General features: G+C 38.9%; 1 protein-coding gene across 3 annotated transcripts in view; it reads right to left on the bottom strand.

Annotated features, from left to right (window-relative positions):
- The window catches only part of CERKL (ceramide kinase like), a 142,613-nt gene that overhangs the window by 12,494 nt on the left and 103,335 nt on the right, over positions 1 to 26,784 (bottom strand). For all 3 annotated transcript variants that reach the window (XM_024979832.2, XM_024979844.2, XM_024979821.2), the window contains 6 exons: positions 25,762 to 25,893; positions 16,871 to 16,934; positions 10,051 to 10,193; positions 1,129 to 1,203; positions 217 to 394; positions 78 to 137 (listed from right to left, as the gene is read on the bottom strand). In XM_024979832.2, coding sequence (XP_024835600.2) covers positions 78 to 137; positions 217 to 394; positions 1,129 to 1,203; positions 10,051 to 10,193; positions 16,871 to 16,934; positions 25,762 to 25,893 — 652 coding nt within the window. The remainder of the gene's footprint in view (positions 1 to 77; positions 138 to 216; positions 395 to 1,128; positions 1,204 to 10,050; positions 10,194 to 16,870; positions 16,935 to 25,761; positions 25,894 to 26,784) is intronic.

Genomic DNA, 26,784 nt, shown 5'->3' with positions numbered 1-26,784 from the left:
ACTTTAACAAAACTTTATTACATAAAAAAAAATAGATAAAGATTCCTGTATTACTTTGAGTGAAGCTTTTAACTTACCTTTCTTCTAAATCCTGAGAGCTGTTAAATGGTAAAAATGATATTTCACATTCTTCTGGCCTACAACATAATGAAACCTGTTTTTAGCAGTCATTGACTCTGGGATATGAAATTTGGGGTTTAAGGAAAAAAGACTTACTTTAGTTTTGCCAGTGCCTTCATGATAGCAAAATCCATCCGCTGGTTAGGGGACATCCATCGATGATTTTCTGCCACAGCCAAAGCTCTTCCACCAAAGCCAAACATGGCTGAGAACCCAAAGCGAAGAAACTTGCCAATGGTGCTGAAGGTACAGACGTCGACTGGCTGTATGTGCCCTTGAATGTTATGCCGAATATTCGTGTCAGTAAATACAGTCAAGACGGCAAACACAGAAGAGCATATTCATTTACTCATGGAAGAAGAAAGTGTCAGGCTACTTTATAATGTAATGAATATGCTGCTTTATCTTCCACTCTTTTTACCTACAGTGACTGCAACTGCCATTTATAGCTTTTTCAGGTACTAAACGAAGAAAAAGAAAGCAGTACATTTTGCAGTTTACTGCTCTTTTAAACGAAACATTGCTAAGGAAGTCAAGTTGAAGTACATGTGCAAAGTACACTCAGATTTAACAGATTTGCATATATTAGTGCTTATATGCTTTATATCAGTAGAGATAATAAAAGGTCTAGTAGAAGGACACAGGCTGGAGATTTTTTTCTTGTGCTTTTTTTTTTTTTTAATTTTAATAACCAGTCCCAGAGTTCTGATAGTGAAACAACAGTTTCTGATATTGTGCATGGATTTTCTTGAGCTGGTTATAAAGTTGGGATCTTGAATATCATTGTATTTTTTCCTATCCAGATTACAGTAAAACTATATTTTCTACTCTTTAGAGCACCTGTATTGTGAAAAATCATCAGTCAAAATAGTGAAACTTTGACTAAAATTTTCAGTTTTTATTCAAACACTTTTCTGCTTTGAGAGATAAAGAAGCTGTCTTGGCAAGTCTGGAGGAAATAAAATAATCTTCCTTAGAAAACATGAACTTCTTTGGAAGAATTCTTACCCATTATAATGTGCAAAGTTGCAGTTACCACATGTGAAACTCCATGGAGAGAATGTGCCAATACATTAGTAGATCCTGCCAAATCAAATGTAAAATGTGGATGATCAGTGTAGCAAACATTTTATGAGGTTTTTATTTGTCTTTCTTAATGTGGCATGTTACGTTGATTTATTTGGTATGATGAACCATCCTTGTGAACCTGGGATAAATCCCACTTGAACGTGGTATATGATCTTTTTTATGTGTTGTTGAGTTCCATTTGCTAACATTTTGTGGGGAATTTTTACACCTAAATTCAAAGATAATGGCCTGTAATCTTTTTTCAGGGGTGTCATTGTCTGGTTTTGGTATGAGGGTGATGGTGGCTTCATAGAATGTCTTTAAGAGTATTCCTTCCTTTTCTTTTTTTTTTTTTTCTTTCTTTTTTTGGATGCTTTTATTATATTTTTTTAATTTAAATTTATTTTAATTAGAGGCTAATTACTTTACAATATTGTATTGGTTTTGCCATACATCAACATGAATCCACCATGGGTGTACACGTGTTCCCAATCCTGAACACCCCTCCCACCTCCCTCCCCATACCATCCCTCTGGGTCATCCCAGTGCACCAGCCCCAAGCATCCTGTATCCTGCATTGAACCTGGACTGGCAATTCGTTTCTTATATGATATTACACATGTTTCAATGCCATTCTCCCAAATCATCCCCAACCTCCCTCTCCCACAGAGTCCAAAAGACTGTTCTTTACATCTGTGTCTCTTTTGCTGTCTCGCATACAGGGTTATCATTACCATCTTTCTAAATTCCATATATATGCATTAGTATACAGTATTGGTGTTTTTCTTTCTGGCTTACTTCACTCTGTATAATCAGCTCCAGTTTCATCCACCTCATTAGAACTGATTTGAATATATTCTTTTTCTTTTCAATTTTTTTGAAGAGTCTGAGAAGAATTGGTATAAGTTATCCTTGAATGTCTGATAGAATTTGCCTGTGAAGCCATCTGGTCCCAGACTTTTGTTTGTAGGAAGTTTTTTTTTTTTTAATTACAGATTCTATTTCACTTCTAATTATCAGTCTGTCCAAATTATCTATTTCATTTTAAACTAACCATTTGCTCTTACTTTATAGAGATGTCACTATGTAATGTTTAAATGAAAAATTACATGGAGGTTTGTAAATTTTTGTTCACATCATAGATGCACACCAGATGGCTACTGAATTATTAATCTTTAAATAACTTAAAAATTAGAAAACAATTTATAGTATCTACTTGCTCACAGCTTCTTCCATTGTGAATGTATATTTTCTACCTGAAAGAGTGTTAGCTATATCAAAATCTGCCCCATCCAACTTTAATAAACAAGCTTCTAACTTCTTTACCAAAAAGAGCACCAACAGTAGAAGGATGGCTCTGGAAAGCAGAAACAAACACATAAACACACAAAAAAGGCCAAATAATAACTAAGAAAAAATATAAAATCACTGTCAAGTACAAGAGATAGGCTTTAAATTCTTTCTAAAGCTCTTTGTGCAAGGTAATGCTCAAAATCCTTCAAACTAGGCTTCAGCAGTACATGAACTGAGAAATTCCAGATGTACAAGCTGGATTTAGAAAAGGCAGCGGAACCAGAGATCAAATTGCCAACATCCGCTGGATCATAGATAAAACAAGGGCATTCCAAAAACACCACCTACTTCTGCTTCATTGACTATGTTAAAGCCTTTGACTGTGTGGATCACAATAAACTGTGGAAAATTCTGAAAGAGATGGGAACACCAGACCACCTGATCTGTCTCCTGAAAAACCTGTATGCAGGCCAAGAAGCCACAGTTAGAACCAGACATGGAACGATGAACTGGTTCTAAATTGGGAAAGGAGTACGTCAAGGCTGCATATTGTCACCGTGCTTATTTAACTTCTATGCACAGTACATCATGTGAAATGCTGGACTGGATGAATCACAAGCTGGAATCAAGATTGCTGGGAAAAACATCAACAACTTCAGATATACAGATGATACCACTCAAAGGCAGAAAGCAACGAGGAAGTAAAGAGCCCCTTAGTGAGGATAAAAGAGATTGAAAAAGCTGACTTAAAATTCAGACTTCCAAAAATTAAGATCATGGCATCTGGTCCCATCATATCATGGCAAATAGATAAAAAGTGGAAACAGTGACAAATTTCATTGTCTTAAGAGTCAAAAATCACTGCAGATGGTGACTGCAGCCATGAAATTAAACCGTGCTTACTCCTTGGAAGAAAAGCTATGATAAAACTAGGCAGTGTATTAAAAAGCAGAGACATCACTTTGTAGACAAAAGTCAGTACAGTTAAAACTATGGTTTTTCCAGTTAGTCATGCATGGATGTAACAGCTGGAACATAAAGAAGGCTGAGAGTCAAAGAATTGATGCTTTTAAATTGTGGTAGTGGAGAAGATTCTTGAGAGTCCCTTGAACAGCAAGGAGATCAAACCAGTCAATCCTAAAGGAAATCAGTCCTGAATAATCATTGGAAGGACTGATGCTGAAGCCTCAATACTCTGACCACCTGATGCAAAAAGCCAACTCATTGGAAAAGACCCTGATGCTGGGAAAGATTGAGGGCCAGAGGAGAAAGGGGCAACAGAGGATGAGATGGAGATGGTGAAGGACAGGGAAGCCTGAACTGCTCCAGTTCGTGGAGTTGCAAAGAGTCAGACATGACTTAGCAACTGAAAACAACAAAGCTCTTAACCAAGTTGGGGGTCTCTTCTATTATCTGAGATATTGTATCATAGATGAAGAAAACACTTCTTTCCATGGTATCTGCCACAGTATAAGAATCTGTATTGAGACACAGATTTCTCTGTATCACTAGGATAATTTAGGATCCATATGAATTTTTCCCACCAGCCTACACAGAAAAAGAGCTCTCTCAAGTCACACCCCTGTAATACTTATGTGTCTGAGATCTTGCGGTAAAGGTCTGCTTTCAAAGGGGAAAATACCAGCTAGCCCATTCCCAGGGAGTAAAAAGGATTTAAAATTAAGAAGTTATCATTTTTCTTGATTTAAGTCCAGTAACTGCCAAGAGCTGTGCTAGCATGGATGTATTGTGTACTACAGCTATCAGGCTTCGCTGGTGGCTCACACAGCAAAGAATCCACCCACAATGCGGGAGACCTGGGTTCAACCCCCAGGTTGGGAAGATCCCCTGGAGGAGAGCACGGCAACCCACTCCAGTATTCTAGCCTGGAGAATCCCCATGGACAGAGGAGCCTGGCAGACTATGGTCCATCAGGTCACAAAGAGTTGGACATGACTAAGTGACTAAGCACATACACACTATAGCTATCGAGGCAAAGACTAGTCCCCTGGCTTTGCTAATGAGAAACTTTCTTGTGTGGTCCCTTTGATTTGTCACTTTGAATGGATATATGCTTGGGTTCTCAGTTGAAGTTGAGACAGTGCAGCCATTATCAAACAATACAATAATAATCATGAGGTACCTACCTAAGCATTGAGATTTTCACACCTCTAATGATACCAATGCAAAGAAATGTCCACCTTGACCAACTGGTAAACTGGTTTTAACTGACTCATCAAAAGGTAGTTTATGTTCTGACCCTTGTTACTCAAAATATGTCCCATAATCAAACAGCAATGGCCACATCTCCCTGTTTATTACAATGTTGATTGTGAAGTCCCACTCCATGCCTAACAAGTCATAGTCTGCATTTTATAAGATCTTCAGGTTATGTATAATATAAGGAGAGGTCCTTCTCCAGAATTTATGGTTCAAGGATCAGCTGCATCAACATTATCTGCTAGAGCTTATTAAAAAGGGAAATTTCTGGATTCCACCTCCAACCTTTGGAAAGGGAGTAGCTGGGAGTAGGGCCCAGATGTCCATGTCTTAGCAAGTTTTCCAGGTAACTTTTATGCACTCTAAGGTCTGAGAAAAGTGGTCCAGAAATCTGTTCCTCAGTGGATCTTTACCAGCTGTCAATCACCTCAGTTCAGTTCAGTCGCTCAGTCGTGTCCAACTCTTTGAGACCCCATGAATCGCAGCATGCCAGGCCTCCCTGTCCATCACCAACTCCTGGAGGTCACTCAGACTCACATCCGTTGAGTCAGTGATGCCATCCAGCCATCTCCTCCTCTGTCATCCCCTTCTCCTCCTGCCCCCAGTCCCTCCCAGCATCAGAGTCTTTACCAATGAGTCAACTCTTCGCATGAGGTGGCCAAAGTACTGGAGTTTCAGCTTTAGCATCATTCCTTCCAAAGAAATCCCAGGGCTGATCTCCTTCAGAATGGACTGTTTGGATCTCCTTGCAGTCCAAGGGACTCTCAAGAGTCTTCTCCAACACCACAGTTCAAAAGCATCAATTCTTCGGTGCTCAGCCTTCTTCACAGTCCAACTCTCACATCCATACATGACCACAGGAAAAACCATAGCCTTGACTAGATGGACCTTTGTTGGCAAAGTAATGTCTCTGCTTTTGAATATGCTATCTAGGCTGGTCATAACTTTCCTTCCAAGGAGTAAGCGTCTTTTAATTTCATGGCTGCAGTCACCATCTGCAGTGATTTTGGAGCCCAAAAAAATAAAGTCTGACACTGTTTCCTAGGCCTTTCCAACGATCCTTTAACCCTCTATAGGCTGCCTTTGGACCTCTAATTGCTAATTAATCTAGACTAGGTGAGGGTAGGGGGAAGCAAAAACAAATCAATCCATTTTACTTCCCAACCAGATTATGTTGAAGGTTTTGGAGAAGGCTACATAACTAGAGTGATATATTTAAGATTATCAATGGATTACAGTACTCCATGAAACATACTTCCTCCATTACCATGGTTAATTAGGAGCAGGCCATAAAAGCATTCCTCTAGAAAGACTATTTAAAAACATAATGTAATGTTGTCATGTGCAGTAGAGAATGACACATATCATGACTCAAGAAAAATAAAGACCATTTATTCCCTTGAGTTTGAAGTATGCTAAGTATGCCCAAACACAAATCCTCTTAGAAAGCTAGAGATTGCTTTTTATTTTTTTGTCTTCTCAGGCTTTGCAACTTTGCCACTTTCCTTTAATTCCACTGAACCTGGCAATGATAACAGACATGACCAGAAGTCAGAAAATCATTTTAGTCATCTTCTACTCTGCTTAAGCTATACCTTAATCCTGAAGAACTTATTTTTTAACACTCTGAATTTAAGAGGAAAGTTGATGAAGAAAGTAGATGTAAAATTATAAAACTGTAGATTGCTTCATATTTTTGTTTGAATAATCTAAAAGAGTACAATTTCCTGAAACAAAATGTGCTCCATCCAAAAAGATATCTACATGCCAAAAGAACATGCTGCTCACATAAATAAAAACTATGTAATTTTAGCATTCTCACAAAAGCTATAAATGTTCTGCCTCGAGGTAAACATTTTAATTAGCCTGAAAAGTTGTTTTTCTTAACACTACCAGCAACTTTACTCACTGCCACCTCCCCAAATCTGCTAAAATGTGCCACATCCAACGAGTAAGGACAGAAGCAGCAGATCATCTAATGCATGACTGATGGAAGAACCAGGCAGAAACTACGGAGGCAAAAAGAAAAAAAAAAAATTGTCCTTGGAAGTGCAAGCACTTCTGCAGAACAATTAACTTAATTAACCAGACATCATGAATATTCATAAAGCCATTAATGTCTCCCACATCCAAACAGATAAATGTGATGTAATGACTTCCTAGTCAAGCATATCTAAAATTCTCATGAAAACTGCACCTACACTTCGGTTCTTTGCCTAAAATATCATAGAAATTAACAGTCCCTTGGCAATATTTTATTCTCCTTAAATTAATTGGAATGTATGATTTATGAATTCTATAGGAATATATGGTTCCCAGTCATCAGTATGTGGATTGAGCCTTGTTTTACATCAACTGGATTGCTTTTTTATTTTTATGTCCTCTTTGGCTTTTTTCTCTATCCTCCCCCTCATACCTTTAATCGGAATCTCTCTGTATAGTTCCTTAGCACCAGTTCCCATAGCAACAAACACCATTGCTAATGGCCAGTAGTTCAAATACAGGCTTCCCACATCTGATCCATCTGAGTCTGACCATAATTCAGTGGTTTAGTCTGTTGGCTCAGTGGAGTAATTTACTAAACACGCTCCCTCTGGGTATCTCTCTCCAGGAGGCAAATGGCTCCAAAGGCAGACCGTCTTCTGCATTCAGCTTAGAAACTTCCTGCCTAGCTCTTGTTCCCAGTCTCCACAAAGCCCTGACCAGACATAGAGTCCTCATATTAATTACATCCTGCACATGATTTCCTCCTATTAGATGCAATCCATAAGCTGGAACTTCTATACAACCACTAAAGTTTTGACAACAGGCTGTATCTTCTAAACAAAAAGTATTCAAATACCATTTCTATCAATCATATCCACTGTATCTGGAAAATGCTCTCAAAATCAGAAATATGTTTAAAAAGTATGATGATAATAAAACTCATTGCTATTCCTCTATAAAATCTGAGTTGCATGTTAAAAAGTAAGCATAACCACAATTGTTTCTAGCTCGCTATTCACTTGATGTCAAATGCATACCTGTGGAGACACCCATCCTTCCACTTCTGATGCACAGCACTGAATGAGTGACCTCAGGGGTGTAAGTACTATGGAAAAGAAACAGTGAGCTAAGCATATCCACTCTGCCCGAAGGGAAAAGGTTGGGAAAGTTCCACCATTATAGACATACTCCTAAAATGACACAGAAAGGTCAAAGTGTGCTTCCAAAGCATCTTTTTGAATTGATGCATTTTGTTATTGTCTACCTAAAAGGTTTATTTTCACAGATTTTTCTTAACAGGTTTTATAATCATAAGGATATATCCTTATAACCCTCTCCTTTTAAATTATTGTTTTTATGAAGGACTTTTTCCTCTAAAAGAGCATTGGTATGTCTCCTATTCTTTGTCGATTGATAATACAAATATACTAAAATCCATACTAATTGACTCTGGTTATTGAATGGATAGAAAGTTGATTTCTTTTTCAACCATGTGCATTGTTTTCTATTTTCACAGGAAACAACACAACTGACCCTTGAACAACATGGGTTTGAAGTCAGTGGATTCACTTTGATGTGGATATTTTTCCGTTGTGAATACTATGCCATGCTGTGCTAAGTCGCTTCAGCTGTGCCTGACTCTTTGTGACCTTATGGACTACACCTGCCAGGCGCCTCTGTTCATGGGATTCTCCAGGCAAGAATACTGGAGTGAGTTGCTGTGCCTTCCTCCAGGGGATCCTCCTGACCCAGGGATGGAACCCACATCTCCTGCAGCTCCCACACTGCAGGAGAATTCTCTACTGCTGAGCCACCAGAGAAGCCCAGTGAATACGATGGTGGTGGTGCTGTAGTCCCTAAGTCGTGTCTGACTCCTTTGACTCCATGAACTGTAGCCTGCCAGGCTCCTCTGTCCATTGGATTCTCCAGGCAAGAATAGGGAATGGGTTGCCATTCCCTCCTCCAGGGAATCTTCCCAACCTGGGAATCGACCCCGATTCCCTATTCCCAGTGGGCTGAATTTGAGAATGCAGAGAAAAGAAGGGCCAACTGTATACTGATCAAGGATCAACTGTAATTGTTTCCACTCTTCTTATGGAGATGATAATATGTGATGTTTTAAAATGAAAAAATCTCACCTTTTTCACTATTGTTTGTTTCAATAATAATTTGGGAGGAAAAAGTGAAAGTGAAGTCGTTCAGTCATGTCTGACTCTTTGTGACCCCATGGACTGTAGCCTGCCAGGCTCCTCTGTGCATGGGATTTTCCAGGCAATAGTACTGGAGTGGATTGCCATTTCCTTCTCCAGGGGATCTTTCCGACCCAGGGATCAAACCCAGGTCTCCCTCATTGTAGACAGACACTTTACCGTCTGAGCCACCAGGGAAGTCAAGGACTAGATTAATGTAACAAACCTGCCAAAGATGCTGTTGCCTGTTCCAGATGCCGGTGTTGCTCTGGCTGTTCTCCCTGACTCACTTCCACTTTCTTTTCCTCCCTTCCCCTAATCAGGCTTATTCCTAGAGCAGGTTCCCAGAAGGTTGCTCCCTTGTCTAAACCTCCCATTGTTCCCTAACAGCAATTCAGACCCTTTCCTGTGGCATCCAGAAACCACCAAAGTTTAGACACATTTTGACACCAGTACCACCCAACAAATGGCCTGTGGTCTTTTCTTTCACAGTCCTGGATTTTGCCTTGCCACTTGTTGTTTTTGCAGCCAAGAAAATAACGTATTCTTATCTTTCAGGTCAGATCCTACCTATTTTTAGGTCCCATTCAAGTGCCACTTGCTCTATAATTTCTTTACATTTATTCACGTAACCCTTATTAAGCGTTCATGGTGTCACATTCTGTTCTAGCTGATGGAGATAGAGCAGTCAGGATGAATCCTTTTGGCATTCTCAAACTTATCTGTTTATACTTCAATTATGGGAATTGAGTTACTACATTTTATCCCATATGGAATTATAAGCAGCTTGACTGGAGTGGCCCTATTTTGAAATTTCATATCTGGAACTGCATGATCATTAAACCTTTATATGGGAAGGTAGAATAATAGTCCCATTTGTTGTTTGCTTAACTATATTAAACTCTGCAAATATACCTCTAATTTAATACCACAATAACCTCATAATGAAGGGGGCATCACGTGTGTTATCTCTCTCTTATTTAGAGAAATAAGGCTCAAAGAAATTAAATAACTTGGGCACCATCTCACACGTGCTAGCAGAGATGCCAAGCGTGGATCTTTCATACTCAAAGTCTGTGCATTTAACTCTGTATGATGCAGTCTAGGTTAGAGAGTAATACAGGAAGAGATGGGGGAGAGGGTTCACTTGGCAAATCCAGGGGCCCTCCCTTGCCTGCTGGTATCACACCAAGTGGAAGCTGGGCTCCGACAGGAGTCAGGATGCTGTCTGTTTCCAACCCCGCATTCTTCTGGGCTCTAAGAAGCAAAGCATGGGCTACTTCACTGGCAGATCCATCTCCACCAACACATACCACACTGGAAAAGAAATTAAGTCAAAGAATGAATGACATCAGAATAACTGGTAATAATTTGTGAAATGTAGACTTTAAAATATTAATCTTACATATTATATTTGCATAATTACTCATCGCTTCAAATATTTCAATATATGTCAATGGATAAGAAGACACTAGCACTGTACTGATAAAGTTTACAAGAAGACATTAGCTGAACTTTATTATGGTTCAACTCAAAAAATATTCGAACATACAGTCTAAAAGTCAGATGAGTGGCTCAGATGGTAAAGAATCTGCCTGCAATGCAGGTGGCCCAGTTTCAATCCCTGGATCAGGAAGATCCCCTGGAGTAGGGAATGGCTACCCACTCCAATATTCTTGTCTGGAGAATCCCAAGGACAGAGGAGCCTGGTGGGCTACAGTGCATAAGGTCACAAAGAGTCGGACACGATTAAGCAACTAACACTTTCACTTTTCACTTTCAAGAGGCATTAAAACACTTGAACATGTTAATTCACATCTGACCTGAATTTTGCTTTGTTAATATCCCAAGCATATTATTTTTATTTTGTTTATGTTAATAAGTCAATGAAATTCATTTAACTAACACAACCAAAAGCATAAAACCCTGCTAATTTTCAATATAGCTCTGAAAAGACAATAAAAGCTCTGAAAAGCAATAAAAATCATGTAAAATATAAAGCTTTAATTTAAGGAACTACTAATTATCATTAGTTATAAATGTCTATTGCAAACATGAACTGGTTTTATCTCTTGGATATTACTGCGATACTGAACTTGTAAAGTTAGTGTTACTAGCCTTTGGCTCTAGTCAGTACTAAAATTTTTTAGGACCTCACCATAAGTACACTACAGGAGGGGGGAGGTGGGAATCCATGAAAGTCATATAGAATGTCAGAGGTTTTGTCATAGTCATTTGTATTTAAAAGATGTAAAATAACGGGCTTCCCTGGCAGCTCAGTGATGAGTCCACCTGCCAATGCAGGAGACATAGGTTGGATCCCTGATCCAGGGAGATACCACATGCCACGGAGCAACTAAGCCAGTGAGCCACAACGATTGAGCTTGTGCCCTAGAGCCGGGGAGCCCCAGTTCCTGAGCCCATGTGCCCTAGAGCCTGTGCTCTGCAAAAAGGGAAGCCACCACAAAGAAAAGCCTGCACACTGCAATTAGAGAGTAGCCCTGGCTCGCCACAACTAGAGAAAAGCCCACACACAGGAACAAAAACCCAGCATAGCCAAACATTTAAAAAATAATAACATTAAATATAAAAATCACATCAACTGACCCAAAGGTAAAGAGTTTGTATTATTGAAAGCAGGTGCCATGCCCCACGACCTCCCAGGCCCTGCAGCAGAAGAGTCTGCTCGTTTAAATGAGAAGCAGTTTCTTGGCTCCAGCCCACTGCATCATCCAGGAGGCAGGCTTAGAGGACCGCATCTTCTGATTTTTCTAGGGAAGCCACAGGACCTGCTTTGGGGGTAAGTCTCCTAACTTATAAACATTAACAACTAGCATTCGATATATTTAAAAATTCTTTTTGCCAAACAGAACAGCCCACAAGGCATAATCAGCAGAGATTCCTGGTTCCCTAAGTTCAGGAAGCTCCAGAAGCTGGTGGATCCTGAGGCTGAGAACATTGTCTCCATCAGCTGCCTCCACCGTGTTCTCAGTCTTCCAGCCCCAGCACTTAGGTGGGGTTCAGGGCTAAGGCTGCATATAGCCTGGGCAATCCAAGGTCCATCCTAACTAGAAGAAATTCTATGATACAGGATATGACCCAGGTCATGTTTGCCCAGGGATATTATTTTGTGTCTGAACTGATTCCAGCAGTCTCAGTGTAGCCACTAATTCAGAGAAAAGTGATTATGCCTACTGAGCACCAACTTCATGTCATATAACATATTGGCTCTTTTCTATTAAATTCTTAAAAATCTGTAAAATAGGCATTAGCCTCATATTTATATATGGGGAAGCCAAGGTTTCATTTGAATCTTATCTGTATGATTTCAAAGACCTCTATGGATAGATTTTCAAACATTTTGTGGACTTAACTTCTAGTTCTATGCCTGTCTACCAACAAGAGTGTGTGGCCTAAAAAGCTCATGTAAAGTCATCCAACATATCTAACTGAGCACAAATAACTTGCCTCTTCTGTATCATATGGTAACATCTGACCCCTGGAATCCTGCACCCAGTTAAAGCACTGTGTACATGTTAACTCTAACTGCTAGAGTTAGTAGAAATGAGCCTTTCTCGGGACACATGTGTGAGTTAGCTGCTCAGTCGTGTCCAACTCTTTGTGACTCCATGGACTGTGGCATGCCAGGCTCCTCTGTCCATGGAATTCTCCAGACAAGAATGCTGAAGTGGGTTGCCATTCCCTTCTCCAGGGGATCTTTCTGAAACAGGGATCAAATCCAGGTCTCCTGCATTACAGGCAGATTCTTAACTGTCTGAGACACCAGAGAAGCACATATAGGAATATGCTCTACTACAAAAACCTTTGAAATATTGTCATAAGGCATTCTGTGTTAAATATTTTGAAACTAAAACAAATGATAATTACAATAATAAAGTAACACTTAGTGAACAATTACTACGTATCAGATGTTGTCAGCACTCTCCATATATTAATTTATTTAATTTGAACAATAACCACACACAGTATACACTTTTACTCCCAATTCACAGATTTGGAAAATAAAACATAAAAAGATTAAGCAGCTGTTCCAAGGTCATACCATGGTAAGTTATAGAATGAGATTTTGAAATAAGACAAGTTGGTCTTAGAAACTACACTACTATGTGATATCTTAGACTCCTTTCTTACATAGAAGACCCAATGAAAATAGCCTTAGGAGAGTTTTATTATTTTGGAAATCAGTTTAACAGTAGAATCACTGTGGAATTAAATAAGAGAAAAGAACTTATGTTGACAAATACTAGATCATTAAGATCATCTCGAGATATAATTACCCAACCTAGGGAATATACTTAATATAAACATAAAAGAGTCCAGCTATTAAAAGAAAAGGCAAAAAGATAACCTTTTAAAATGGGTTAATTCAATCACACTTAAGAGCTACCCTAAAACATAACCCTTTAGAAGTAAAGGGTAAACCCTTGTGTTTTCAGAATAAACTCATGCCTGACCAAAAGTAAAGCTTTGCTGTCTAGAAAAGCACAATTGGGAGCTAATATCTCATTTCTCTTTATTAAAAGTGATAAAAAATATAAATGGGTGTTTGTGTATTTGTCTATCAACCCACATCATTATTAAAAATTTTATTATTGGATTTTCAACTTAAATTTTTTTTTGAGAAGAGATACTTTTTAACCTTACTTACTAATACAGATATCACAGTGGTGATAGAATGTCAATGTAAGCCAAATAATACCTGCTGCTGCTGCTAAGTCACTTCAGTCGTGTCCAACTCTGTGTGACACCATAGACGGCAGCCCACCAGGCTCCCCCATCCCTGGGATTCTCCAGGCAAGAAAACTGGAGTGGGTTGCCATTTCCTTCTCCAATGCATGAAAGTGAAAAGTGAAAGTCAAGTTGCTCAGTCGTGTCCGACTCTTCACGACCCCATGGACTGCAGCCCACCAGGCTCCTCAGTCCATGGGATTTTCCAGGCAAGAGTACTGGAGTGGGGTGCCATTGCCTTAAATTTAAATGAAGGAAAAAACTAATTCAACAAAATATAGTTTTAAAATGCTGTGAAACAAAATAATAAAATATTACTATATGTATCTTGTCTGGAAAATTCCATGGACAGAAGAGCCTGGCAGGCTGCAGTCCATGGGGTCACAAGAGACATGACTGAGAGACTGAGCACACACAATATATGTGTAATTGCATAAGAGCTACAGATTAGCACTTTTCACACTTACAAACGCAACTGTTTCTGCTTCAAGTCTATATATTCGATATTACTCTTTTCTTTGTCTTTACAAAACTTCCTGTTCATGCCCAGTATAGAGGAGGCAATGTGGAAACTGACAGAGTTTCCTCAATGGCTCAAATGATAAAGAATCTGCCTGCCAGGCAGGACACCTAGGTTCAATCCCTGGGTCAGGAAGATCTTCTGGAGAAGGGAATGCCTACCCACTCCAGTATTCTTGCCTGGAGAATTCCACGGACAGAGGAGCCTGGCAGGCTACAGTCCACGGGGTCACAAAGAGTCGGACAGAACTGAAAACACATAATATATGGAAATGGACACTCCTGCAAACTCCAGCAGTGGATCTGAGAGCGTTTGCTGGAACACACTGGAGTTGCATACCAGCTGTCATGAGGACTGATAACAGTGTTCCTGTTGGCATTAGGAATATGTCACGATGTGTCTTCATAAAAACATATGCAACTCATTAAAGAAAACTTCAAAATCTTAATAATCTTCTTAAACGTTATTTACTGAATCATTTTGCTTCTGAATAATATCATAGAATTTCTCTAGGATCTTAATCTCTGGTCTATGTCTAAAAACCTTTAGGTGATTTCCTCCTCACTCCCTATCAATAGCTCCAGTAGAGACAGGAGGAGATGCCTCAGGCTCAAGTTAAGCCCCTCTTCCATCAAAATACCAAAGAATCCTGGGGTTACCTCATCCTGTCCTTGAGTCTTTTATATCAATTTCTCAAAAAGTACTCCTACAACTACTCATCAAACATATTCAGGAACAGGGTGCTCATGAATGTAGCATGTCCCACTTTCAAACAATTCTACTTGTTAGAGAATTGTTCTCTGGAATTGCCTACAGAAACTGTTTCCACTGTTCTCCTCGTATATATGCCTTTCTATGCAATTCTAAATAGAATGACTTAAAATGACCATTTTATTAAGATAGTTATCCCAACCACCATTTTACCTCCTGCTGAAATAACTAGACTCAAAAAAGCAAATGAACTATTTAAAGGATCTTAGAAGACTTCCAAAAGAAATTTTAAACTATTATGAATCCTAAATTAATTGGCATACTATACAGTGAAATCACTGGAGCTCAATGAACATAATGGCTAGGTAAACTATTTGGTGAAAAAAAAAATGTAGGTAATAACTAAAGGATCTATAGATCTTGTAGTGCCACACTGCAAAATAACACCTCCTGCCATGTGGAATAAATAAGAAGTATGTTCATGTAAAGAGAAAACATTATTCTATTGCATTTAAGCTATAGTTTTTCATCATTCTGCAAAATTCTTCTTGATCCTTGCACAGTTAATTACCAATGGACGTTATTTATAGATAACACATTTCCTGGAACACTTCATAATGTTAATAGGCAAGACAAGATGTAATACGTACAATATCTGTTATTCTTATTATATAACCATGTTTTAAAGCAAGGACTTATTTGCAATGCAACATCTCTTATACATTCACAAGTTGTGTTTCAGGACCATGTAGCAAATTAAGGTAGCTAGCTGGTAGGCATGATTCCCCCAATTACTTCTCTTAAATTGTATACTTGCAAGGTAATTTCCTAAATGTAGCCTATTAATCAATCTGTCGAGCACTAAGTATAAGGCTCTGCAGTAATCTCCTACCTCATATTCTTCATGCTCAATATTTATAGACCATTGCCGTCTAGATTCACTCCCTTCGATTAAATTCCTTTTTGAAAAATTATGTCTTACTTACCAAACTTCCTTCTTCATCCAATATTTTTCCTCACCTCAAAATATTAAGTATTTCTGAAAACTGACCTTGGTAATGCTCCAATCTGATTGCATCACTTTCCTCTCTAACACATTCTAATAATTTTTCAGGAGGAGTAAAGCCTTCCATTACAGTTGAAAGACCCAAATGCCCTTCCTGATATTGTGAGTCTATTGCTGCCCACCCCCACTGCCATCACCATGAGACAGAATAATTCACATGCCTGCCACCTTTTAAAACTCTGAAACATCCACCCTTGCAAAAAACCTTCCCTAAAAGAATACGCTTTTAGTCTTGTACATCAATCCAGCACTTTAGCAAATTGATTCACCTACATTTTTACAATGTCAATTGAAATATACGTCACTTGCCTTGTTTCTAACGTTTGCATGCCAGTGAAAAATTTCTACACATGCCAGCAATGTATTGCAAACAACAGTTTCTAATACCTACTATGAATAACACACTTATTTGGTACCCACTAAATTATAGAAGATAAGTAAAATCAGCACATTTTTTTCATCCTGAAAATAATGCATTTGTTTTTATAAAATATTTACACTCAATCATAGCCAAATTAACCCGGGGATAGCTAATAATACTATCAATAAATTTGCAAAAGAGGATCATAATATAGTTATGCCATATGACCAATATATTATCTTCCATCAATGCTTTTCTAGATACTCACAGGGTTAAAGCCAAAAATTAAGAACTCAAGATGCAAATATATGTTCATAAGGTAAGTATGAGGCAGCACACGGTAACTTGCCAGTACTTATATTCACACCCCTCCTTCGGGGTTTCTATGCACAGTCCTGTGAGGTAGATGACTGTGCCATATTACATTACCATCATTAGCTGTTACTACACATATATGCATGAAATACAGCCCAATGACATACATCACAAATAGTTAAAAACTGTAAGTTCCAAATATGGCTAAAAACTAATGAAAATATTTAATAACATAAGCTCTATGATATATGTAGATGAAGAATACAACCTACCCATCAAATCCCTGTAGTTCACATTCTTTGAGTAGTGACAGGGCATGCCCTTCATATTCTGTTACTGTATTAGAAGAGGAAAAAAAAAAACAGAAAAAGGTAAAAGTTTTAAATGAATGATCTACACTTTTTAACTTGGTTTGGCAAAATAATATGCTAAACATATGGCCAGGTCGTAAAGCAAGATATATTCTTGAATATTTATATTTTAATCATGGCAAGGAGGATTGTTACTTGCTCAGTGTGTTTTATAGCTTTATGTAAAAGAGGGTCATATATTTATTCCAACTACATAAGTCATTTGGGGATATCCCATTAGATAATTTATCTTGGTGCCTGTCAGTTTAGTGTTCCCTAAATAAGACACATTTCCTTTAAATCAGAAGCCTAGGAGCAGCAGTATTTTGAAAATAAGGCATATTAGCTGGCATCAGATAGTCAATGTTAAATCGCTTTGGCAACCTTACATGAATAAATTACTTGAAAGGTTAGTGTAAGATTTACATACTAGAAGAATGTGTGTCTGGAACTGCTAGACTAAAAAGAGGAGGAGTTGGATGTGAAAATGTGAAGCCAAGCCAATACCAATGATAACAGACCCAACGCCAAGGAGGGTGGCGCACAGGCCCACCAGAGCCCAGATTCTCCGAGGAAATGAATCTGTCACTCCCTATTGCTGTCTCTACAGTCATGATGCCCTATACAGTACTGCAAATGCCAGTGAAGACAGGATAAACTGGCACACTGCAGATGGCACCAAGCGGTCCAACCGCATTTAGCATTTTCTGGGGCAGCTCTGCCAGAAGAGACAGCCCAGCTGTATCCACCCATCAAAGATTTCTGCTGACTGACATGACACTGCAGATGGATTTTTTGTGTAAGAATGTGCATCATTATATGCGAGATTACATTAATCTTTCATGCCTGTCTGTCCCTGGTGCCAGCATGGTTCAAGCTTTTCCTACAATGTTTTTAGATATTGTTAAAAATTATTAGTCTTGGTGTCTAAAAGAATCATTCTGTACCCAGCAGCATTACATTGTAATTTTCCCACAGCTTATTCAAATGCTGTGGGAAAATTCAACATTCACAGGAATAAAACTTCTCAATTAAATTCTATTTAGCAGAAAGTGACAAGAAAACAAAATATAAACTATCAACATTAATAAACAGGTTATCATCCATGACTGTGTGCTGATCATTCATCTGTAACTCCAGTAAGTAGCTGCAACCTTAAAAGCAAAATAATAAAGTATCTTACAAACACACATTGAGAATAATTAAGGGTATTAGGGAAGAAATATTTATGCTAAGAGTCAGTTTATCAAGTCTCGGTTTTATTCCAAAGATTGCTTTGGTAAAGCTTTTCACATCCAAAACAAAATTAGCCTTAAAATTATCTTCTGGTTAAATGATATTTTTACTTACAAAAACATCTGAAATAATAGTCTATTTCTTCCTTTCATCTTGCAGATGAAATGTGACTATGTGTGTGTGTGTGTGTGTGCTAAATTGCTTCAGTCGTGTCTGACTCTATTCGACCTTACAAGCTGCAGCCCACCAGGTTCCTTTGTCATGGGATTCTCCAGGCAAGGATACTGGAGTGGGTTGCCATGGCCTCCTCCAGGGGATCTTTCCAACCCAGGGATCGAACACATGTCTCCTGAAATGGCAGGCAGATTCTTTACTACGGAACCACCTGGGAAGCCCCATTTAGAAGGAGTAGAAGGAATCAAAACATGTATTTATACAGGATATTATGGGCTCTGGAAGCAGAAAGAGCCATATTCAAATCACTCCAAATAAACAACAACATGGGCTGCCAGGAAGCTGCAGTGTCACAAGAAAGCTACTAGCCTCTTCTTTCAGCATCATTCCTTTGACAGTCTGACTGACACCTCTCTTATATAGGAAATTTGGAGTTTTCATTGTTTACAACTCTTTGAACACACAGTTCTCACTGCTGGGATCCCTGTACACCTCAACCTTCAGTTTAAATATTACTTCTTCAGAAAGACAGTATTGGAGAAAAGTAATGTCCTGAGGTTGATATTGATTGGTGGTAAGGAAACAGGCTAAAGTTAAATCAGATGAGTTTTGATTCTAACATAAAAGAAACCTTTCTTGGTTTGGTGAGAAAAGTCTGTAACGAGGTAAGATACTGAAATGTCATTTTCTTTTCTGTTTCGTAGGTACTTCAAACTTAGTAAGTTCAAGTAGCAGCCATCATTCTCACCTTCAAATACACTGCCTCTCAATTACATCATCCTTTCTAGTGTTCCATCATCCATTCCTCACTACCCAAGATAGGAAATGTCTTCTTTCTAGAGTATCCCTTTCTTTTACTCTCTGCAACCACTCTATGCCCCAAGCCAGCTGTTCCTGCCTTTTAATTATGCCACTGCATCCCAACATTCCTCAAGCTGATGCCCTAGACCCAGTCACCACAATTTTTAATATGAAAATTACATCAGCCTCTCCTCCAGTCTCCCTCTATTTACCCACTCTAGCCAGAATGATCTTTCTTAAGCATATGTTTGATCACACCTCTTCCCTACATAAACTCCATTGATGACTATTCATTGTCTGCAGGGATAAATTCCAACTCCCTAACTGATATCCTAGTATTAGAAATGGATTGGTCATGTATATCCATAATTATTCAAGGGATAATAAAAAGAACTTTTCGCCCATAATTCTCTCTCTCTAGCTGGATTTGATTTGTGAACATTTATGATCCAGATTTTTGTTAACATGTAGGTATAACTGGGAGGGAATAATGCCTCAGCCAACTAGCATCTTTTTAACAGTTTTATCAGATTACCTAGCTTTCTGCTGGGTGAAATCAGGAGCAATCGGAGGTATCTCCATGGAAGGGAAGGCTTCAAATAGAGACATACAGAGCCAAAGGGAAAGAATCAAAAGAAATTTGGTAAAAGTTTCAAAAGTTTAAACACATGATCCCAGAAGGAGGGTAAAAAGTGACAAAAAACCCTACATTCTTGACAACTCTGCCCAGGGTCAGACAGAAGGTAAAAGTATCTGGTGACACAGCACTCCCATGAGCCCTGAGCTGGCAGAGATCAAAGCTACATTCAGAGAAGTGTCTTTGACCACGATAATGATGATGAACATAACAAGGTCTAGGAGCTGTGTGACTATAAAGATTGACTGAAGAAAATGGAATTGCCTGTCTTGAACAAGTGAGATCAAGGGACTACATGATATCTGTTTGCAAATACCTCCAAAGACTGTACACACAAGATGGGACACACTTATTCCATTTACTTTTTATGGTGGCGCTAGTGGTAAAGAACCCGCCTGCCAATACAGGAGACCTGAGAGACACGGGTTTGATCCTTGATCGGGAAGATTCCTCTGAAGGAGAGCATGGCAACCCACCGCAGTATTCTTGCCTAGAGAATCCCCACGGACAGAGGAGCCTGGCAGGCTACATCCAGGGTCACAAAGAGTTGGACAGCACTGAAGCAAGTTAGCAGGCACAAAAGATAAATGTCAGCGCGGAAAGTCACAAGGAGGCAAACATCAGCTCACAAGTTCTTCTTGCAGTGTGCATTTCCCACAGACATTTGGCAAAGGGTCAAGTAGGTCTGCAATCCAGCTAATACTCTTATTCAACATGTTAGGTGACTTTGGACTACATCAGCCCAGAAGAGCGAGCACCTGTTAGTAAGTGAGGACAGAGGAGGCGCCTTTTTCTAATATGTACAGGGGCACAGTGACTCTGAACTGCAGTTGAGAATGCCCATCAGTATTGTCCAGTAACAACACGCACTGACTCCACCACACGATGCCCAGGCCCAGGCTGTGGAGCACCCCAGGAGCGGCACTTCTTCCACTAGGAATGCCACACTCCTGCACTCCACCACAGGAAAGAAATTGAACTAGATGGCCTCCACAGTTCTTTCCAGTTTAATTTCTCTGCTGCCTTGACTTTTTTAATCTCATTGTTCTCTGAGTTATCCTATCATGTCCAGAATTCCCCTCGTAATTCTTAAAGTCTGCTCTGCTTTGAGAGGAAGAGAAAGAAATGGTATCATATGCCAGAATGGGCTTTCCACTCTTGCTCTTTGATTCATGTATCAAGTTATTAGGAATAAATAACTCTTTTTTAAGGTTCTTCAGGTCTTCTGATATGATTATTAGATAAGATACTGCATTGAAAGTAGCAGCAGAGGGGAGATACTCCTTTAGCTCAACTATTTCAAAAGATGCCGATCTATATTTAGAAGGAGTTAGACTTTCAGCACTAACCAAAATGAAATTAATATACTATTATTAATGTGGTGAGAATCTTTTTTTTAAACTGGAAGTCTGTACCTTTTGACACCCTTCAACCCTTTCACCCCCCACCACCAAACCTCTGGAAACCTGTTCTCTGTATCTACATGTTTTGATTTGTTTGTTTGGGGGAATTTTTAAAAATATTCCACATATAAGTGGGATCATATGGCTTTCGTCTTTCTCTGACTTATTTCACTTACCACGGTATCCTTAGGGTCCTTTTATATTTCCCCAAATGGCAAGATTTCCTTCTTTTCTATGGCTGAAAAGTATTCTGTGGTATGGCATGTACATGTGTATGTGTGTGTATACACACACACACACACACATACATATACACACATTTTCTGTATCCATTCATCAATTAATGAACACTTAGGCTGATTACATGTCTTGGCTATTATAATGAAAATAAAATGTAATGAAAAATAAAAACAAATATAAACAAATGGGAACCTAATTAAACCTAAAAGCTTTTTCACAGCAAAGAGAACTATAAACAAGATGAAAAGACAACCATCAGAATGGGACAAAATATTTGCAAATGAAGCAACTGACAAGGGATTAATTTCCAAAATATACAAACAGCTCATGCAGTTTAATAGCAAAAAACAAAGAACTTGGTCAAAAAATCAGCAAAAGACCTAAACAGACATTTCTCCAAGAAGACATACAGATGGCCAACAGGCACATGAACAAATATTCAGCATCACTAATTAGAGAAAGTGAAAGTGAAGTCGCTCAGTCGTGTCCGACTCTTTGCGACCCCATGGACTGTAGCCCACCAGGCTCCTCCGTCCATGCACATCAAAACTATAGTGAGGTGTCACCTCACACTGGTCATCATAAAAATATCTACAAACAATAAATGCTGGAGAGAGTGTGGAGAAAAGGGAACCCTCGCACATTGTTGGTAACAAGTAAATTGATACAGCCACTATGGAGAACAGTACAGAGGTTCCTTAGGAAACTAACAATAAAACTACCATATGACCCAGCAATCCCACTCCTGGGCTTAGACCCAGAGAAAACCATAATTCCAAAAGATACATGTGCCCCAGGGGTCAGCGCAGCACTATTTACAATAGCCAGAACATGGAAGTGACCTAAATGTCCATCAACAGAGGAATGGATAAAGATGTTGTACATATATACAATGGAATATTATTTATCCATAAAAAAGAACAAAATTGTGCCATTTGAAGAGATGTGGATGGACCTAGAGACTATCATACAGAGTGAAGAAAGTCAGAAAGAGAAGAATAAATATCGTATGTTAATGCATATATGTGGGATCTACAAAAGTGGTACAGATGAACCTTCTTGTAAAAAAACAAATAGACACATAATATCGAGAACATATGTATGGACACCAAGGGGGAACGGGGAGTGGGATAAACTGGGAGACTGACCTATATACACTTCTATGTATAAAAAGTGTTCTTGCCTGGAGAATCCCAGGGACGGGGGAGCCTGGTGGGCTGCCGTCTATGGGGTCGCACAGAGTCGAACACGACTAAAACGACTTAGCAGCAGCAGCAGCATGTATAAAACCAATACTAATGAGAACCTACTGTAGAGCACAGGGAACTCTATTCAGTGCTCTGTGGTGACCTAAACGAGAAGAAAATCCATAAACGAGGGGTTATATGTACCCATATAGCTGATTCACCTTGCTGTACAGCAGAAGCTAACACAACATTGTAAAGCAACTATACTCCAATAAAATTTTTTTTAAAGAAATAATTGTGTAATGCATATGGGAGTACATATATCTTTTGAGTTGGTGTTTTTGTTTCCTTTGGCTAAATACCCAGAAGTGTGGAATTGCTGGAGCATATGGTCTGTGTGTCTGTGTTCAGTTGTGTCTGACTCTTTGTGACGCTATGGACTGTAGCCCACCAGGCTCCTCTGTCCATGGAATTTTTCAGGCAAGAATACTGGAGCTGGTTGTCATTTCCTACTCCAGGGGATCTTCCCAATCCAGGGATTGAACCTACATCTTCTGCATTGGCAGGTGGATTCTTTACCACTGAGCCACCAGGGAAGCCCTTATGATGAAAACATCTTGTTACAAGTTTTACATCATGCCTCATTATACAGCACTCTCTTAATGAATTAATCATCATATAGAATGTATTACATAATTCATAGTCCATTTGGAGTCAGTGGTGCACAGAACATATATTAAAACAATGGTCACACTGGACATGCAGAAAATTTGTACTCTTTCTGTTTTACTCTTTCATAAAAGATACTTTTTAAAAGTATGAGTTGAATCTTATTAATACATAATTTATGAAACTAAAATATGCCACATTATGACCATGTTTCTATTGCACTTTACAATATACAAGGTAGTTTTAAATATACAACCTTATTCAAACTACAAAATTATACAGTGAGATAGGCAGGATAAAATTTTTCAGATAGCCACATGTTTATTGTTATTTCACATAAAATAGGAAACATTTTAAAAATATAAATGTTAAGCCAATATACATACCTAAATGGTTTCATAAGCAAAAGATGTAATTTTATAATTTTGCTTGCAGCAGGAGTGTTAGGCAGCTAATAATTAGCCATTCTGCACAAATATATAAATAAATTCTAAATTTGCATTTATGTAATATTCTAATTTTATGTTAAACTAAATATAATATTTGTAACATTTAAATTGTAGGGGAAAAAGCTTCTAGACATAATATTTTTCTCTCCAAAACAATTACTAAAAAGGAAAGCACATTCCTATCATTTCTTCTACCTTAGTTCAAGCCTCATAGACTGGTTTTCTTTCCTCCAATGTCTCCCTCATGTTTTCTGCTCTTTATCCTGATGACGTAATCATCTTTGCTAAACTAAATTACAACACCGTGATAAAAAATGTACAGCCCCTCGGGATCAATGCACAAACAGTAAACTCCCAATTGTAGCATGAAGATTTATCCTTAATCTGGACTCAGACTTCCTCTTGTGCGCCTTGTTGGGAGCCTTCCCAACTTCAGTTCAGGTGTCCTCAGCCTCTAGGAAAAGGGGTCCCACTGCATCTCCTAGGAAGGGTCTTGCTGCCTAAGAAAGCGCTCCAGGTGCAGCAGACGTAATACATTAGGACAGTCAAATTAATAAGAAAAAATTTTAATCCTCATTCAGGATTAAAACATGTTGAATCTCTCACATATGCACACCTCTTCCCATCCCACTAGATTTGAATGAAGAAGAACCAAATTAATTGGCAACCATTTTACAGTGATGGAAAGGACCATATTTAAGATGAAGCCAAGGTTAATGAAAGAAATACCAAAATACTAAGGGCACAGTGCACACAGGCATACCCATCCATCAAGTCATGAGATGTCGGTTTTAAACCTTATTTACATTGTGAGACCCATCTCCCTTGGTTGCAGCTGAGCAAAGCCAGGTCACTCTGGGCACCTTCCTTGGGAACTTATAACTAGGAGATTCCAAGTGCATTCTGGCCTTGTATCCTGAGTAGGCTTATGCAACACTCTTCATCAATTAAAATTCACTACACATGTATATTATCTGTTAAGTGTAAATAGAAGCTACCTAGAAGTAAAACCAGCAAAACTGAGGGTGTGATTCACAACAGCATCAACCCTCCTCACCTCATCCCCTTGGGAAAAATAAGAGTCTCTAAGAAATCAAAGCAGGTCCCTGGTGGTCTAGTGTCTAGGATTCAGTGCTTTCACTCCTGCGGCTGGGGTTCAATTCCCTGTTAGGGAAATCACTGGGCTTCCCTCATAGCTCATAGTTGGTAAAGAATCTGCCTGCAATGCAGGAGACCCAGGTTAGATTCCTGGGTTGGGAAGATCCTCTGGAGAAGGAAATGGCAACCCACTCCAGTATTCTCGCCTGGAGAATCCCATGGATGAGGAGCCTAGCAGGCTACAGTCCATGGAATCACCAGAGTTGGAAACAATTTAGTGACTAAACCACCACCGCCAAGCAATCAAAGAAATTTGGTCACCAAATTTTAACAGCTGAAAGAATTTTACTCTTTTTTCTATGAACTTCAGCATTACCAAATTTCTGTTTTCCTGCGCACAAACCTAAGCACCTCTCTTGTTTTAGACAATGATTTTAAGCTGCTGGCTTCTCCAAATTCATCTAATTCAGCAGTTAAGTGCTGAGTTTTGACCCAACCAGCAGGGGTCAGAGTCAGAACAAAAACCACTTAATGAAGGATTTCATGGAAGACATCTAACATTTAAGTGAGCACAAATCAATCACTGCTGAACTGCAGAGATAATGTGCAAACAGCCAGCATCTCAATGAAGATACTGATACATGTGCAGCCCCCTTAAATATGATATCTAATAAATTTTAAAGTCTGAAAAAGGTCTAAAGAGATAATAGTGATACTCCAATAAAAAATAATACCATTGAAACAAAATAATTGAATTATAATCCTGTAGCTGGTTGCAGTAAGTTATCAAAGCACATAAACAAGCTTTAGATATTACAAGTAGTTTCCTAAATTTGACTCAAGAACAAACTCAAGGTTATCTTGCTTCCTCAAGTATGATTTTTTTTAAAAGGCGAAATTATGTTCTGAAAATACTTACTTGTTACGTCAGTCTTTATTCCTGCAATCTTCAACAGTGGTTCAACCTTTTCATAATAGACCTGAGTAGCTTCTTTTTTGTGGCTTTGGGGGTTAAGGAGTATTTTTAATGACTTTGGTCTGTTTGAAAAACCTAAGAGGAAAATATGAATACAGAAATTATAAACTTTCTGTCAGCACTTTTTTCTTTCCCTTTAAACCACACACTAAAGCCAGGTAAAATGTTATACATGTATTTAATTAGTATTTGCTATTTTTATTTGACAGCATTATTAATAACAGCATTATTTTCAAACATTTCACATTCCCTAGCAATGAAATAGGAATCTCTCTCTTAAAGTTAAGTCCTGAGTTATAACAAAGCATTTTCAACCTGTGAAGGAAGGTGTGAATGAAAACAACTTTGTGAATATTAGATGATTTTTATGTATATTTACCAAATCACCAATAATAGTGAATATATCCAATGTTTCTTAAGCACCTGTTTCTGGGCGGGGGTGCAGAGAAAGCAATAGACTGTAACAAATAGGAAAGTCCATTTCCTCTCCTTGGATAAATATGCTCATTATTGGAATTGGGTATTCCGTTGACCCCAGGGCTACCCAGGGCTGACCTGCTGGTGAGCTCAGGGTGGAGGATTCGGGGCTAGGTCAGGGCCAGCTCTAGAGCAATGCACGCTGGGAGCTAAAAAGAGGGCTTAGGTCAGAGTTCAAACCTGAAAGGGGGCCGGAGAGAAAGAACTCTTCCCTGGGGAACCGGAAAAGCAACGTCTCTCAGCGGGATCGGGGGATATGGTGCTGCCTCACAGTTGGAGCTGAGATTTGATACTACAATTTTCTGGGCTTGCAAGATGCTTATCACTTAGAGCCCAGTTGGAGCAGGTGCAAAGCAAATTTTCTGTTGTTAGGAAGGGGCAGGAGGGGACAGAGGAGCCAGAGGAAAGCTGACGACTATTTCTTTCGTGGTAAGCTGCTCTCACTGGGCTATGCTTCAAGGTTAGAAGAGCAGTTACTAGCATCCATTT

This window comes from Bos taurus, chromosome 2 (genome assembly GCF_002263795.3).
Source record: "Bos taurus isolate L1 Dominette 01449 registration number 42190680 breed Hereford chromosome 2, ARS-UCD2.0, whole genome shotgun sequence".
Taxonomy (NCBI): domain Eukaryota; kingdom Metazoa; phylum Chordata; class Mammalia; order Artiodactyla; family Bovidae; genus Bos; species Bos taurus.
This window is presented reverse-complemented; position numbering and strand designations above follow the sequence as displayed.